This window comes from Theropithecus gelada, chromosome 19 (genome assembly GCF_003255815.1).
Source record: "Theropithecus gelada isolate Dixy chromosome 19, Tgel_1.0, whole genome shotgun sequence".
Lineage (NCBI taxonomy): Eukaryota > Metazoa > Chordata > Mammalia > Primates > Cercopithecidae > Theropithecus > Theropithecus gelada.
The window spans coordinates 46463537-46480081 of record NC_037687.1 but is presented as its reverse complement, the minus strand read 5'-3'; the positions used below and the strand labels follow the sequence as shown (position 1 = coordinate 46480081).

At 52.0% G+C, this 16545-nt stretch overlaps 1 protein-coding gene across 3 annotated transcripts in view; it reads right to left on the bottom strand.

The window, feature by feature from the left end:
* The window catches only part of PEPD (peptidase D), a 136012-nt gene that overhangs the window by 72541 nt on the left and 46926 nt on the right, over nt 1–16545 (bottom strand). For 2 of the 3 annotated variants that reach the window (XM_025366169.1, XM_025366171.1), the window contains 2 exons: nt 5394–5469; nt 4388–4434 (listed from right to left, as the gene is read on the bottom strand). The exons of the other annotated variant lie outside the window; for it this stretch is intronic. In XM_025366169.1, the coding sequence (XP_025221954.1) occupies nt 4388–4434; nt 5394–5469 (123 nt within the window). The remainder of the gene's footprint in view (nt 1–4387; nt 4435–5393; nt 5470–16545) is intronic. 3 annotated transcript variants of the gene reach the window in all.

Genomic DNA, 16545 nt, shown 5'->3' with positions numbered 1-16545 from the left:
ATTAATCTCCTTGTGGTAAATGTGAGCTGGGGCTCGCTTACACAGCCAATGGAGCATGCTCTAAATTAGCATTTGCAGGTAATGGATCCGGCCGCCAGCCCCACGCCAGCTGGCTACAAGCTGGTTACGCCACTAACATGAAATAATAGGAGGCGGAAAAATGGACGGCCTGATTGGGCCTGCTGTTAGAGCCCGATTTACCCAACACGGACGTCTTATTGGTTTAACACAATTTACTACACCTCAAGTGCGGAAAATGATTTTCATTCCTCTGAACCCTCAACTCCCAGGCGCCGCACGAGGGAGGAGTCTTCATAAATGCCATCCGCTCACTTTTTTTTTTTTAACATGCCTTCAAGATTTGATAACAAATCATAGATAATAAAACAAAAAGAGATGAGGCTTAGAATGGGGGTCCAGGCCAGCATCTCGTGAGTCCTGGGGTGGGTGGTGTGTCCACGTTGGAGAAAACCAGCCCTGACTCCTGCCCTGAGTCCTGAACTGCAGAGCTCCCTGCCTTCTTGCCAGGTATCCCTGTGTAGGGCTGAGGCCCGCCAGGCCCCCAGCAGAAAGTCCAGCAGGTCTTAGGGACGCCCACCTTGCTCACAGGGTGCTATCAACACATATAAAAGAGCGGCTGGCTTCCTTTGAACCCAGTGAGTCAGCGATTCACACAGCAGTGTAGCCGCCCCCCCAGCCTTCCCTGGTAGCAGTTGAGCCTGTGTTCAAAGAGGCACACCCCTGGGTAACCAAAAACACGGACATTAGGAGAGATTTTTATTCCCTGGCTAGTTAAGAAAAGAATTCTCAAGCTCCCAGTGACACAGAAGATGGCAGAAAAATCACTTAAAACCTTTTCTTCTCTTTTCCCTTCCATCGAACCCACCCACACATGCTTCCCAACACCCAGGTCAGACACTGTGCAGATAAATGAGACGTGGTCCCCAAGAAGTCGCCTCCAGGCTCTCCATGACAAGGACCACAAAACTGCGTCACACAGTGATATCCTTCCCTGGAGAGGGAGCTTGAGGCGGAAGAAGTGTCAGCCCACCTCCCTGGCCGCAGATGTCCCCAGGGACTTCAGCCGCCTCCTCAAATCTGGCCAGGGATACTCCATGATGTGACACTTGCCCCAGACACCCATCTTCCCACCATCTTCAGACGGGGTGACCCCTCTCTCCCCACTTGGTCCCCTCAGGAACAGCCTCCATCTCTCATTCTTGCTGTCTCAGTTCCCGTCCCCACATCACTGCTCTAAGCGCTCAGGGGCCCACAGATCAGATAGCTTCCCTGGTGGGCACTGTTTCCCCTCTGTATATCCTGTGGCCAGCAGCAGGTGGGCGCGCATGGCAGGTGCACAGCATGGGCAGCAGGTACATATGCTGACCCGATGCCACTCAGCACCCTGTGGGAGTGTGTGTCGTGTGTGGTGTGTGTGGCGTGTATGTGGTGTGTGGTGGGGGGGCATGTGTGTGGTGTATGTGGCGTGCACACGATGTATGGTGTGGTGTGGTATTTTGTGGTGTTGTATAAGTCGTGTGTGGTGTGTGGTGGGGGGGCATGTGTGTGGTATATGTGGCGTGCACACGATGTGTGGTGTGGTGTGTATTGTGTGGTGTTGTATAAGTGGTGTGTGGTGGGGGGCATGTGTGTGGTATATGTGGCGTGCACACAATGTGTGGTGTGGTGTGTATTGTGTGGTATTGTATATGTGTACATGGTAGGTATGGTGTGGTGTGTGTGTTGTGTGTGTTGTGTGTGTGGTGTGTGTGTGGCTCCTGGGGCATGTGCCTAGTTGGAAGAGACCCTCAGGCCGTGTCCCCTCTTCCCAGCCCATCCGCACTCGATGTGCGCTGGGCACACAGAATCACAACTCGCTCCATCTGGCCAAAGAGTAAGAAAACCACTAAGGCCTTGAACGAGAAGGAGCACAGCTGGGCAAGTCCTTCCCTCACAAGGGACTGACAGGGACAGGAGGTTGCTATTGAGGGCTGTCGCCTGTGGCAGGAGGACCCAGGAAAGCCCAGACCTGTGGAGGAGGGTCTCCAGTGGGTCCTGGCCTGGGAGGGCACGCCACCACATGGTCCCCGTCACACCACACAGATCTTCTTCCTTTCTCATGATTCTCACGACGCCCCAGAAACGAAAGGGCCCCAAATGGCCCATTCATAGCTCGGAGCTCCTGGCTCTGGCTGAGCTTCCCGGTGCACTCGGCTGTGGCCTCTGGCTTCGAGCTCATCTCTCCTAGAGCCACCCTGGTCCACACAGGATGAGGCAGCAAGGCCAGCCCGGGGTCTTGGGATGGGGGTGGGGCAAAGGTGGAGCAGTTTGTAGACCGGGGTGACATCTCCCCAGAGCTCAGGTTCACAACACCCTGCTTCCAACAGCAGCCAACTGCAACATAGATCTATGTGGATCCTGACTTGAACAAACCAACGCTAAAAAGAGTTTAGGATCAATACGGACTAGATATTCATGACATTAAGGAGTTACGGTTCATTTGTTACAATGAATGTGATATTGGCCTGGTGGTTATGTAAAAGTAAAAAAAAGTTCTCATCAACTGAAATACCTACTGAGGTATTTACAGGTGCCATGACATGATGTCTGGGATTTGGCTTTAAAATGCCAAAAATGATGGGCACAAAAACCTGATGGGGACTTCGGGGTTCACTCTACTTTTCTATTATTTTGGATATTGAAATTTCCTGTTTAAAAAAAAAAAAAGGCCTCCATTACCTGGAAGGCAGGAGGGCTAAGGAGCGGGGGGTATTCCAGGGCCCCTGGCCCCTGAATCAAAGCTGATACAGCCCTGTCCCCAGGCTGGGCAGGGGCAGGCTCTGGGACACTGTGGGGAGGGAGGCTCAGGGACCCTCCCAGGAGCCACCTTGGGAGCAGGACTGACTGCAGTACAGAGCTCAGGCGGCCCGCATGCGGAGGACGGCAGGGCTCCACACTGGGCCCAGCTATTCCTGCCCCAGTTTCTCAGTTATTTTTATTTGAAGCATCAGCTATGGGTCACTATGATTCAACTCAAGCTGGGACAGGTTTCCGGGGCAGTGCTAGTCTGAGGGACCCGCTGTCTAGCCCACCTCACTGCAGGAGCCCCCAACACGCTTCCCATCCCAGATCCTTGGAGCGGGCAGAGGGTCCTGGGAATGCCGGGCACAGACGCCGCACTGTAGCAGACCATGCAGACACAAGTGCTGGGAGAGCTGTGCGAGCCCTTCCCAGCCTCCCTGGCTGACAGAGCTGGGCTTCTGATCAACGTGTGTTACATGCCTCCTCCCAGGATGCCAAGCACCCGGGCAAGGCCATTTTAACCTCCTCCGGGCGGGGTAAGGAGAGAAGCACAGGAGCTGACTGCTCAGAACTCCTTCCAAGGCGAGACCTTAAAAAGACACCCACTCCCCAAGCACAGCCACAGCGAACAGAAGCGTTCAAGCAGCTCACTGTGGGCCCCATCCGACCTCAGCCCTGCACCCCACTGATGGCAGGCAGGCCATGAGGGTTGGGAGGGTGATATGGAGCCAGCACCCGCAGGGCCGGGGCCCTGAACAGAGCAGGCCCTGAAGACATCTGGGGCGGACTTGGGCCCTGCAAGGGGGGTAAGGGACACCAGAAATCAAGCTCTCACAAGGATAGGCAGGGAAGGAAAGCCCGGTGTGGGGACAGGGGGATGGCAGCCTCTTCAGTGTCACTTCCCCAGAGTTTCCAGATGATACCAACACTGGTGGGAGGTCTCCTGCCCCAGGACACGGGTGGGAAGGGAACCACTGAGGCAGTTAAGAGTCTGATCCAAAGGTTTCCTTGTACCACAGGTGGCAGCACACTGACCTTTGGGTCCTGGAGCGGGGCTGAGCTGGCCAGGCCACACCTGCCACGGCTGGGCAGCCACAGGAAGCTCCCCGGGTGGCACCGGCTCACTGCAGGTCTAACAGGAGCAGAAGGCCAATGGAGCTCTCCAGAGCTCTTTATGGGCCATTTAACCATCCCTCGACCCAGTCGCCCAAACACAGCAGACATAATGGCAGTGTTCACACATAAAAATGGCAAGCTGTTTTACTGGCAGCTTTCAGAGTCATAAGAGCAGCAATTTGGTAAAGTTTCCTGCAAATGGCAGAAACAAAGTCCGAGAGTAGAATGGTGGGGCACTAAACCACCCTGAAAAGTCATTGAAGACCATTACATCAAACACTCTGCCAAGAGCCAGGAAGCGGGGATCAGTCAGAAGAAAAATAATCTTTGCCCGTGATCCTGAAGCCCTGTTCATAATCCCCACTCAAGGTGTGTGTGCCGCTGCGGCGTTTCATCTGTTACTCACTCAGGGAACATAAATTACTGTTTTTTACCTTTTAATTCTACCCGGAGAAACATGGTGGCTTACCTTTCCAACTCATATTCTTTCATTCCCACCTTTACAGCCTTCATTACCTGGAGGACAGATATTAAGCAAAGACATTTGTATTAAGCAGATCAGTAACACAGCGTGATAAATAACATACAGCACTTCTTCAAAGGCACCTCTTCTTTAAAAAAGAAAAAAAGAATGATAAGTGCATGCAGTGGTACAGACATGTGACAAATTAGAACTTTTTAAAAGCTCCAAAATCCCATACAGTTTATTTAAACTGCCAGGAAGCACTTCCATTTGGAAGCCGATAAATGCCAAGCCCCGAGTTACAGCTCAGAGGCCACCAGCAGCCTGAGGACAGTGAGGATTCAACCACGAGGTGCTCGGTGAATACTTAATGCTACAAAAGCTATGCCGATCACTAAAAGGCCTCCTTTGTTTAACTTTCATAAAACACGGAGAGCATTAACTCGTACAAGAGAGTAGGCTGCCCATCAATTACCCTTGTCTGTTTCCTAACACAAAATCGCAACATTCCTGAGCAGACCCTGGGCCATCCTCATCTTTCAAGACATGTGTTGCCTTATTTGGTCTCATTCCTCCAGTAAACTGGGAAGATTTGGAAGAGAACCACACGAAGAAGTTTTCAGAAAATGGATGATGGTAATAAGTGTGTTTGAACCATAGTTAAGGACAAAAGATTCTTTAAAATGAGCTGAGAACTGCTGCGATATCAGGAAGGAGCACTCTGCCCTCCCAGAGTTGGAACTTTTTGTTGGAGAATTTCCTGAGGATTAGTGTCCACGACTGCCATGATGGGCAGGTGCCCTAAGCTGAGCAATTGGGGCAGAGCCTCTCCTGTCCCTGCCCTGTGCCCACCAGGGAACAGAAAAGAGAACCATCATCGTGTAAAACTTCCTACCTCTCGTGTGGCCCTCGGGGATTAGAGCCCCCCTGGAAACCCTTCATCCTCACGCAGTTCTCTCGCCACACAGCAACACCGCTTTCCCCACTCAACTGGAGCCGGTGTCTGACTTACCTCACGGTGGGCCTCGCTGGAGATTTTATTGGTGTAGCGCAGAACCTCCAGCTCCATGTCTGTCTTAAACACTCGGCTTCAGAGACAGAAGAACAAAGCAGCAAGTCAGCGACTTTCAGGAGGCACTGGCTGGACCTCTCCAGGGAGACCTCAGGGCCTGTCACACCCTGCACAGCCCGGAAGGGGTGCTGTGCAAGGCCAGAGTGGGGCCACCAAGACCCAGGAGTGACAAGCTCTATGGAACAGTCTAGTAGAACACCTCTAGCGGGGAGCAGAGCTGCTGCCTACCTTCCTAACACTAGCCGGCGGGCAGGCTGTTTCCAGGGATAAGATCTGGAAGCTGCTGTGGTAGGGGGAAGAAGTCCAGTTGCTGCAGCCTGTCACAGGCTGCCTCCCTCAGCCTCAGTTTCCCCATGCATGGAAGGGGGATGAAATCCACATGGCATGGCTGTTGGGCCATAATCCTAAGCCTGCCACCTCTCAGGGCTCTGTCCTGTTGGCTGAAGAGGCCTCGTTTCCTCCCCATCCCCACCCACCTGCCCATGGGTGGGTGACAGGGTCTGGTGAGGGGACTGAAGCCATTCCAGCTTTGTGTGTGCCGGTACAGATGTGAAAACAGCTGGGCCGCAGACACAGGCAGGAGACCAGGAGCAGAGGAGAAGAGGGAGGCAGCCACAGATGAGAGGGTGGTCTATGTGGTCAGGGAAGTCACAATCAGGGGACCCTGCTGTCCCTTCCCAGCTGGGCTGTGCCTCGTGCAACTGGACTCCTGGGGCTCCCAGGTCCTCCCAACAAACTTGTGTTAATTTGCCCAAATGTGGTTACGTTTCTGGTGGTTGCAATCAATCTCACCCGCAAGTAAGACCCACAGAGAGGAGCCAAAGAAGTATTCGCTTTCTACCTCCACTCATTTAAAACCACCCTGGGTCCGCGGGCACTGCAAGGGCAGCTGTGCTGAGGCATTCAGAGCACCGGCCTGGGAGAAAAGCCCTGGGCTCCAGTTCAGCTCCACCCCTTCCCAGTGTGTGGCTGAGATCCCTACTCTGTGCCTTGGTGTCCCCATCTGAAAAACGGAGATATGAACACTGTTTTCATAGTAGGTTTGCGGTGAGAACTGAGTTGGCATTTTTAAAGCACTAAGGACAGTGCCTGGCACACAGTAAGTGCCAGGTACACTTGTTCCAGAAACCAAGCGAAATGCAAAGCCTGCAGACACCACCTCATCCACACTTCCCACCCCAAAGCCAGGCGAAATGCTCTGATGTCCTTAGGTAGGACAGCTTGATTCTCATCAAAACATTACTTCCCAGTATTCATGACAGGCCCACGAAGCTAGAGAAATCTCAGCAGGCAAACACAGCCTCCCTTCATTTTAAATTGCCATTTACTGGGGACCTGCCCCATGCTAGGTCCCGTAAGTTGCACTGGACGCTGGGTACACTGCCCAACTCATCCCCTGAGGCCACACCCCTCTACTGGTCTCCTTGATTCAATGGAGGGAGCCAAGACTCAGCTCCCTCGCTTCAACTGGGGACATCTCTGGGGACCACTCCAGCACCAAAGCTCCCCATGGGAGCAGCCGAGATGCCCTTGAGACAGCATTGCAGCCCAAGCCTGCTCCCTCCCTCTGACACACACGCTGATCCCGAGAGCACTCCTCAATACGCTTCCTGCCCACCCGGCTCAGAGACTCAGCTTCCCATGGAACCCAACCTAGAACAGGTACTACCTTCCCATTTCACAGATAGTGACACTGAGACTTAACTGAGACGATGTCAAAGGGCGTGTGCCCCACTCTGTTACACTCACCCCCTTTTTGTTGCATTCCATGCAAAAATAACAGAACTCTACATTCAGACAAACTACTAATCGAATACAGAAGGAAACTAGTCATTTTCAGACATTCAAAAACTCAGAAACGGGGGAAGTACTTAAGGATGTACTCCAGCAGAGACAGAAGGGTAGAAGGGTGGGGAGACGGAGAAAGCACAAGCCAATAAAGAGAAGGAGGTGATATAATGGGATATTTTAAAAAACTGGAGTCAATCCAAAAGTATAATTAGACGCTGGACAGCAAGCCTAGAAAGCAATCAGTAGAAATTAGAACTCCAAGTATGTGGCTCTGACAAAAACATCCACGAAAAGAATGGCATGGATTCCTTTCCGCAGATAAAATCAATAGGAAGCTTAAAGCTCTTAGTGATATGGTGAATAAGATATGCTTCTTCTCTCAGTAAGACAGAAGAAAGGCAAATTAAAACTCTAGGAACAACAAAACAAAACAGATGTATGTATGAAGGCTGCATTTATTCACATGGTACCAAAGTAACAACAGGCAGATTACTCTCCAGGTCAAGGGGTTGTAACTCAGTCATCAGTCTTAGCATCACTGATTGTGCGTCAACTAAGTATAATTTGTGTCTGAATGTAGTGCAATAAGAAATACACATCACCTGGGATGTATTCCGGCAAATGTTTTAAACTTCTATGGCTTTAGATCTAACTTCTAGTTTGCAAGAAATATGGGGATAGAGGAACAAGCTAACCGCCACCACAAGGGAACAACCATACAAATCCAGAATTGGGATGCCGTGGTACAACTGGCCCAGCCTTTCAGTATCTGGGGGAAAAACCATCATGACACCCAAGTAAGAGATAGAAACTATACTGGCCACATCTGGGATGCCTTATGGACAACTGGAGGAATTCCTATTTACGTGAACTTTCTAACTTTCAACAATGCATGTACATATGTTGCTTTTGTTCTCATGAAAAAAAATAATAAAAATATTTTTTCTAATAAAAAAAAGAAAACCATTCTTTAAACAGAGAATAAACTAAAACATGGAGTGATTTTGTACAACTGATGGTTATATAAGAAAAACAGTCTAGGCCAGGCACGGTGGCTCATGCCTGTAATCCCAGCACTTTGGGAGGCTGAGATGGCCGGATCACGAGGTCAGGAGATCAAGACCATCCTGGCTAACACAGTGAAACCTCATCTCTACTTAAAATACAAAAAATTAGCCAGGCATGGTGGTAGGCGCCTGTAGTCCCAGCTACTCGGGAAACTGAGGCAGGAGAATGGTATGAATTCGGGAGGCGGAGCTTGCAGTGAGCCAAGATCGCACCACTGCACTCCAGCCTGGGCGACAGAGCGAGACTCCGTCTCAAAAAAAAAAAAAAAAAAAACAAGGAAAAGAAAAACAGTCTATATGCTCTTGACGCTAGGAGCCTCCTCTTGAGGGAGGGCCTGGGCTTGTGACATCCAACCCAGAGAGAAGGCACTCCCGCCCCGATACATTCCTTAGCTCTGCATAGACCACGGTCATAGTGATCACAGAAACACAGTTTTATGGCTGCTTTTTTCTGTTGTTATTTTTTGGGTTTTTTTTTTTTTTACCTTTTAGAGTTAATGTCTCCCCCGAAAACAGGTAAGATTTACTGGTCACATAAATGCAATGGAAATATTACAAACCCTAACAAGGAAACGCAACAGAAGTTGGGAGGTGAAGACGGGCTGGAGAAAAGACGTGTAGAGAGAGCAGGGCCCCATCTGTGCAGCCTCAGCTCACCCAGGGCAAAGGCAAGATAGGGTGGAAAGTTCACGGAGCAAGAACTAAAGGAGGCTCAAGTGTATGACAAGAAGGCAAAAGGAACCCGTGGAAGAACCAGCAATAAACATACGATGAAAAGCTGGGTGGGGGTGACAGAAATGGCCCAAAGAATTGGCTCTGGGGAGGGCTGGTGTGGAGAGAAATGGGCTGGCAGGAGTCGCTGGTTTCAAGATAACCTAGCTTTCCTGTACTGATTTTGTACTAGTGGCTTTTTAAACCAAGGGTACACACTGCTTTGATAGCACTTTAAAAACCTTAATGAGGTGCTGTCCATAATGGTAAATGTCCATTCATTCATTTCACATCACTAATAAGTAAGTGTCGGCTAGATGTACCAGGCACTGGTGATAGAGTGGAGTGAAAGGGCCATGTCCTCCCCTAATGGAGTGCAGAGACCACGGAGAGAGGGATACAGTGCGAGTAAACACATAATGATGGAGTGGAAGGAGGGCTGCTAAGAGCAGGAGCCGGGGTGTCACGTGAGGGAATGATGGGAGAGGCATGAGCCCTTTTGGTTTGGGGCTGGTCACCCGGTGAGGGAGGTCTATAATACTGAGATCTGGAGAATGGAGGTGGGCAACCCGGCTGAGTCCCTCTGCGCGAGGCATAGAGTTCCCAGTGCACCCCCTGGCCAGCTCCTTTCCGTTTACTAAAGATGACCTACCTGCACCAAAGCTCCCAAAGGCCCACCCATGACCCTCACAAAGGGATCAACTCAAACACCCTCAAGATCAGCAAAGCTGGGGTGTCTGAGGACGCAGACCAGCACCCATCCCTCTGCTGGGAGCAAAGCCGGGGTGTCTGAGGACGCAGACCAGCACCCGCGCCTCTGCTGGGAGCAAAGCTGGGGTGTCTGAGGACGCAGACCAGCACTCGCTCCTCTGTCGAAGGGCACCTCTCCTGCATTTCCTCTTCCTCCTCCTCGGCCTGGCCAGGAGCCCACCTGAGCTGGCCTCCATTGAGGCAGCCCAGACAGAGGCCCCGAGGCAGGCAGGCGAGGATGATGGCAAGGCAAGAGGCCCGGTGGCTCTCCAACTCCCATCAGAGGCAGCAAGCCCTTGGGAACTTCACAGGAGCAGCCCACGCCAGCCAGCCGCTGACTCACACGGTCTCCACGATGCCACACAGCTGGGATAGCCAGTCATCTGTCACTGGGAAATGAGGTGGGCACCCTGTGGCACAGCGACACCTTTCCAAGACCACAGAACCTTCTGGGGAAGGTGGAAAAAACAAACACACAAGCCCAGGGAGACTTTCTCGAACGAACGCCCTTTCTCTCTGGCAGAGGCAGCCCTGAAGCCTGACAGTTAATCATCATGAAGGTGCCTCTGATGCCGCCCTATGGCGGGTGCAGTCTCATTACCTGGGACCCAGCACTTGCTCCTGTCCCCAGAGGGTGAGAGTTCAGAGCCACGGGCAGCCAGCAGCTCAGGCTTCTGAGCAAGAACCCACTCACAGTCCCTCGGGTGTCATTCCCACTGCCACCCTCTATGACGCCAGCCCGGGGATCCTGCTGTCAGGGAGCAGGTCTCTCTTCTCCCAAATGCAGCGATGATCACTGGGTGACAGCACAGGTGAGGGCCAGGACCTCCTGCCCTCCAACCCCTTACTTTCTCCTGGAGCCGCCCTCTGCCTCCATTCGGCTTAGATCCCTGGCCCTTCTCTATGGCCACCACTCTTGCCAGTGCTGTAGACTCCTCGGCCCTGTGCCCACCCATCCACACGGGCTCAGCTTGTGCCTGCTCCAGGAACACTGAGCACTGCCAGGGGAAGTCAAGCACTGGCGATGGCCAAGCAAGGCCCAGTCACCTCGGCGAGACCCCAGCTCTGCCGTGAGCTGCAGAGGAACTCGCAGGAGGGCTACTCTCAACTTCCCGCACCTTCCAAAGATTTCTACCCCCAACTTCTGCCCCCAGCGGGAGCCACCGTGGATGAATGAATTCCACTCCTACTTCTTGGAGCGCACAGCAGCCAGCAGATGGGTCCACTCTCACCTCTCCTCCTCCAAACTCCCAGGACTCCCCATCCATCCTCCCCTCCCTCCCTTTTAAGGGAAGGTGCATCCTCTTCCCAAGCTCACACGCCCACCTGGGGATCCCAGCTCCAACCTCCACCATGCACCAACCCCTCCAGCTAGAAGCTCCATGGCCACCGAAACAGCTTCCTCTACAAGTGAAGAATCCTCCCCTCACTCGCCTCCTTCTCCTCTTCCAGCCAAGCCTCCCCTACGCTGCCTGCCGGGGCCCTAACAGTCCTTGCCTTGGGGGAGGAGGGAAAGCAGCTTTTGCATTCTATTTTGAACTTCCTACCCATCTCCTCCCCTCTCCTCTCCCCTCTCTGCTTCTCTCTTCACCCCCATCATGCTGCCAGCCCTCCCATCCCCTCCTCGCAGAAGGCATGGTTCCCTCTGCCTCTCCCTGCTTTCCCTCTGCACCCACCTGCGGGTCCCGGGCGCCCTGGAGCTCAGTGTGCGAGAACCCCGACTGTGCCCCCATCTCAATGCGGCTCTGCCATCTTCCTGCTACTTCAGCAGAGACCCGGGTGTCATCCTAGATGCCCTCTCCCATCACATCCATCCGCCGCTTCCCACATCCAACCCATGGCCAAGGTCCAGGCCTCCAGCCCACCTGCCCCAATAGCAGCTGGGGATCTTCAGGAAATGCAAACCTCATCAGGCTTTCCCTCGCTTCCAGTGGCCTTTAGGTGGCCTCAGGATGAAGGTAAACCTCTAGTAGAGCACAACTCAGGTCGGTGCGGGCCATCACCACCACTCACCCCACGTGCTCTCCCAGCCTCCTGCCTCCTCCCTCCTCTGCCTGGAACTTGTTCCTGCCCACCTCCAGCTCCCACCCAAAACACACTTTTCTCGGGGTTGGAGACGACCCCCTTCTACCCTCCCACCCTGGGCTAAATCCCTTCTCTGTGTTCCCTGGGTAGTCTAGACAAATCCTCAGAAACCTCTAACACTTAGAATTCTTTTAATTTAAGTATCTTCTGAAAGGCCATATATAGCCCTGGAAGACAGGGTCCCAGCACCAGCACAGACACGCAGTAACTATGTGTCATCAAAGCTACCTGGCCTTCCACCAAAGCCAGACAACAGCTCATTTCCAACAAGGAGAGCTGATGGCCTCATTTCAAAGAGAAAAGGAGGTCTCTCCACCCAACCCTCACCACCCCATGGCAGCATGGGATGTTGCCAAACCGAGCGCAGCAGGGGCAAAGCCTCCCCAGGCTCCAGCAGCCCAAACTCCCTCTGCCACTGCCTCGTCCCAGTCCCACAGGTAGGAAGAGCAGCCCAGGGGTGACGACAGGAGCCCACACTCCCAGGCTCTCCACTCCGCCTCCCACTGCAGCTGGGGCATCCTCCTATGGTGATGAGCGGGAAGAGGTCATAATCTGCCAAAGGAGAAAGGACCACATTCTCCTCCCAGCAGAGGTGATAAGCATCTCTGCCGTCGAGGCCCAGGGACCTACTTGCTTTTCTAATCTTACTTTGGGGGAAGTAGAAAAAAAAAAATCAAACTGAACCAGGACAAATTATTCCACAAAGGCAGTTCTCTGATGAAACCAGCCTGGCTGGGCTTTGGCCTGGCCCAATTGAATCTATGCTTAAATAGACGTCTGCTGTGTGCTGGCTTAACCAATTATCCATAGGGCATTCTGGGCCTGAAGTCTCACCCAGGCGCCAGGCATAGAAGGATGCATCCCAGCCTGGCCTGGTTATCTCACAGCACAAACACCGGAAACGGTTTTTAAGATGACTGCAGAAAAGAACGGGATGTTCCAGCATTCCGCACAGTTTCTCCCTATCTTCAGGAGGAATGCACCACGCTGAATATGATGAACCCATTTCCAGTGTTCTTGAGCATGAACAGAGAAGGACAAAAGGGTGCCCCAGCCTCCGTGGGTCCACTGGCCCCTGGAGTGAGAGATGCACGGTCAGACTCAGTCCCAGCCTTGTCTGCCCCGGGGCACGTGTTGGGTAGTTGTTAAAAGTATGATCTACTACAAGGCTGACAGCCCCATGAGAGGACAAAGGCCACCTCCTCCAGGAAGCAACAGAGAATCATGGCTCAGGACAGGATGACAAAGATGCCACCTAAGAAGTTTGAGCAGGCCAGGCATGGTGGCTCATGCTTGTAATCCTGGCACTGTGGAAGGCCCAGGCTGGAGGATCTCAGGCCAAGGCTGAGCCCAGGAATTCGAGGCCAGCCTGGGCAACACAGCAATAACCTGTCTCTACAAAACATTTAAAAATCAGACAGATGGTCAGGCGTGGTGGCTCATGCCTGTAATCCTGGCACTTTGGGAGGCCGAGGCAGGGGGACCACTTGAGGTCGGAAGTTCAAGACCAGCCTGACCAACATAGAGGAACCCCGTCTCTACTAAAAATACAACGTTAGCCGGGCGTAGTGGCATATGTCTGTAATCCCAGCTACTCAGGAGGCTGAGGCAGAAGAGTCGCTTGAACCCAGGAGGCAGAAGTTGCGGTGAGCCAAAATTGCGCCATTGCACTCCAGCCTGGGCAACAAGAGCAAAACTCCGTCTCAAAAAAAAAAAAAGAAAAGAAAAGAAAAATCAACTAGGCATGGTGGCGTGCACCTGTAGTCTCAGCTACTTGGGAGGCTGAAGTGGGAGGATGACTTGCGCCTGGGAGTCCGAGGTTGCAGTGGGCCATGATTACAACACTGCATTCCGGCCTGGGCAAGAGCATAAGACCCTGTCTCTAAAAAGAGAACTTTGGGCAGAAGTCAGCTCAGGCTCTTTGGCCAGGAAAACACGTGCCAGGAGATGTGGGCACTGCACAGCCTCACAGAGAGTCCCCAGCTCATGGCCACGCTGTGGGCATCACCATGCCTGGAGGCTGCTCAGACAGACAGGGGGTGCTGCGAGGCAAAGGCTCCTACCCGATGTGGGCCTGCTCTCCTGCTACAGACCTAAAACCACAAAAACTAGATGAGGCAAAGATGTATTTGTGCAACCTTATTTTTTTCCTTAAATATTCACAAGTCACAGAACTGCCTCTGAGCATTAAACCCTGAATTAAGATATCAATTAACTGAGGTCTAAACACTCCACTGATTAAAATAGTAGTGAGACAAGGATGAAGGATTTCCAAAATCAGCCTCTAAGCATCAAAGTGCCACCGTGTTGAGCAAAACTCATTTAAAGGGCCAGGAATTTCATCTCTCCTGGAGGTGGATGCGCAGGGAGTGGTTCTGTTGGAGCCAGGTGGGCGGGAATTCAACACCACTGAACCCCCAACAACTATCCCTCCCACACTCCATGACCCAGTGATGCAAAGGATAAAATCCCACAGGGGAAGGACAGAAAGAAAAGAGCTGGTTGGAATTACATATCCTCTGGGGGATCAATCAATAAGTCCTCTCACAGAAACCAGAGCCATGAAGAAAATGATGGCTTAGCTCAGCTGTGAGCCGAGTGTGCCTGAAACCTAGCCAGACGGGCAGACGTGGGGCAGAGGTCCACCTCCATGCTGGACCAGGGCCTGGCCACGCCTTTCCTTCTGTCTGATGCTCCCACATCCATCTCCTGCCTCCTGGCGCGCGGTGACTCAAGTTCTCACTCTCACCTAGGAGTCCCACTTCCCATGTGGCTTTCTTGCTGGCGTAGGGTTAAATGCCTATTCATGAGGACACAAAGATGAGCAATGCTACTGGAATCCTTTTCACAGACACACCGAGAATTTAGGTCATCATCTACGTATCTTTTCTAATTTGGGACATGTTACCCAGGACGTAGAATCCTAGGGCACGTCTACCTGTGAACCAACCATAGCTTTCCATCTCCTGTGCACACAGAGAGGCTGGTGAGCAGAAATAGGCACGTTACCCACCGCCTGATTAATGCATGCAGGACACTTTCGTTCTGTGTAATTAACAGCTCTAAAACCGGCGGATGACTCAATTTAACACAGTCTCGCTTAAAACCCAAGAAGGCACACGGCAATTGCTGACACGCCTGCTCTCCCCTGACGCTTCCAGAGGTACTTAACCGAAACCCAAGGCACTGAGCTATCAGGTGGTATGAAAGCATCTCCTTTTATTTCCCACCTTGCCTTCAGATCAATTTAATCATCTGCAAAACAGTAAAGCAGAACCACAGCCTAAATTATGGAAGTAAGATGCCTGCTCTTTTGAAGTTTCAACTTTTGACCTTCACATTCAAACTGCACTACCCAGCACAAGAAAAGAAATTATCAGTTATGATCTCATGTTTGTGGGGAAGAGTATGATTATAGAGGAATTTACAGGAAATCAAAAAGGCGCTCCTTGAGAGAATGGAAAACAATAAAACAGTCACAGGAAGGAAATGAATGACAGCCGAACAAAAATGAGAAAGCGAGTTTGCCCGTGCTAGGAGAGGCTGCTTGCTGCCTTCCAATCAGACAGGCTCTGGAGGAACCCCATGTCCCCAGCCAAGCTACCAGAGGGAGCTGAGGTGCACGTGGGTGCCAAGGAAGCCAAGCATCTGTCCCCTGGTCCTCCACCCTACCATACCCTGGCCCCAGCACAAGACCATTCCAAGGGCACTGGACCAGCAGTGAGCTGGGAGGATGACTGACACTCAGGCAGCCCCACTTCACGGGTGCCCCCTCAGAGCTGCAAGGAGCAGTGCAAGAGCCTGGGTTCAACAGTCTGGGCTCAACTGGCATTTTCTTGGGCAAGTCACTAACTTCCTTGTGCCTCAGTTTCTTCATCTATAGCATGGGAATAACTAGAACACTTACCTAATACACCACAAATAAAATATCTTTAAATACAGTGACATGTGTCAAGTGCTTAGCACAATACCTTGTACACATGGAGTCTTAACAGGTGACAGTGTTATCAAGATGCGCCAGGCTGCAGCCTGGCTAACATGGTGAAACCCCATCTCTACTAAAAATACAAAAAGTAGCCAGGCGTGGTGGTGTGTACCTGTAGTGGGGAGGTGGGGGTTGAGGCACAAGAATCACTTGAACCCGGGAGGCAGAGGTTGCAGTGAGCCAAGATCATGCCACTGCACTCCAGCCTGGGCGACAGAGCAAGACTCCATCTAAAAAAAAAAAAAATGTGCCAGGCTCGGTGCAATGGCTCATGCCTATAATCCCAACACTTTGGAAGGCTGAGGTAGGAGGATCTCTTAAGGCCAGGAGTTCGAGACCAGCCTGGGCAACATAGGAGACCCCGTCTCTACAAAAAACAGAAAAATTAGCTGGGTGTGGTGGTATGTACCCGGAGTCACAGCTACTTGGAAGGCTGAGGTGGGAGGATCGCCTGAGCTCAGGAGGTCAAGGCTGCAGAAAGCTACGATCCCGCCACTGCACTCTAGCCTGAGAGACAAAGTGAGATCCTGTCTCTTGAAAAAAAAAAAAAAAAAAGACATGCCAGCACTTGACTGATACTCTCAATCTTTGAGCCTACTTTGCAAGTGAGGAAACTGAGGCTGGGTGAATCTTCATATCGATACCATGAGTTAGGTTTCACCATATCTCTGTTTTATAGATCAAGAAGCTGAGGCTCAGAAAA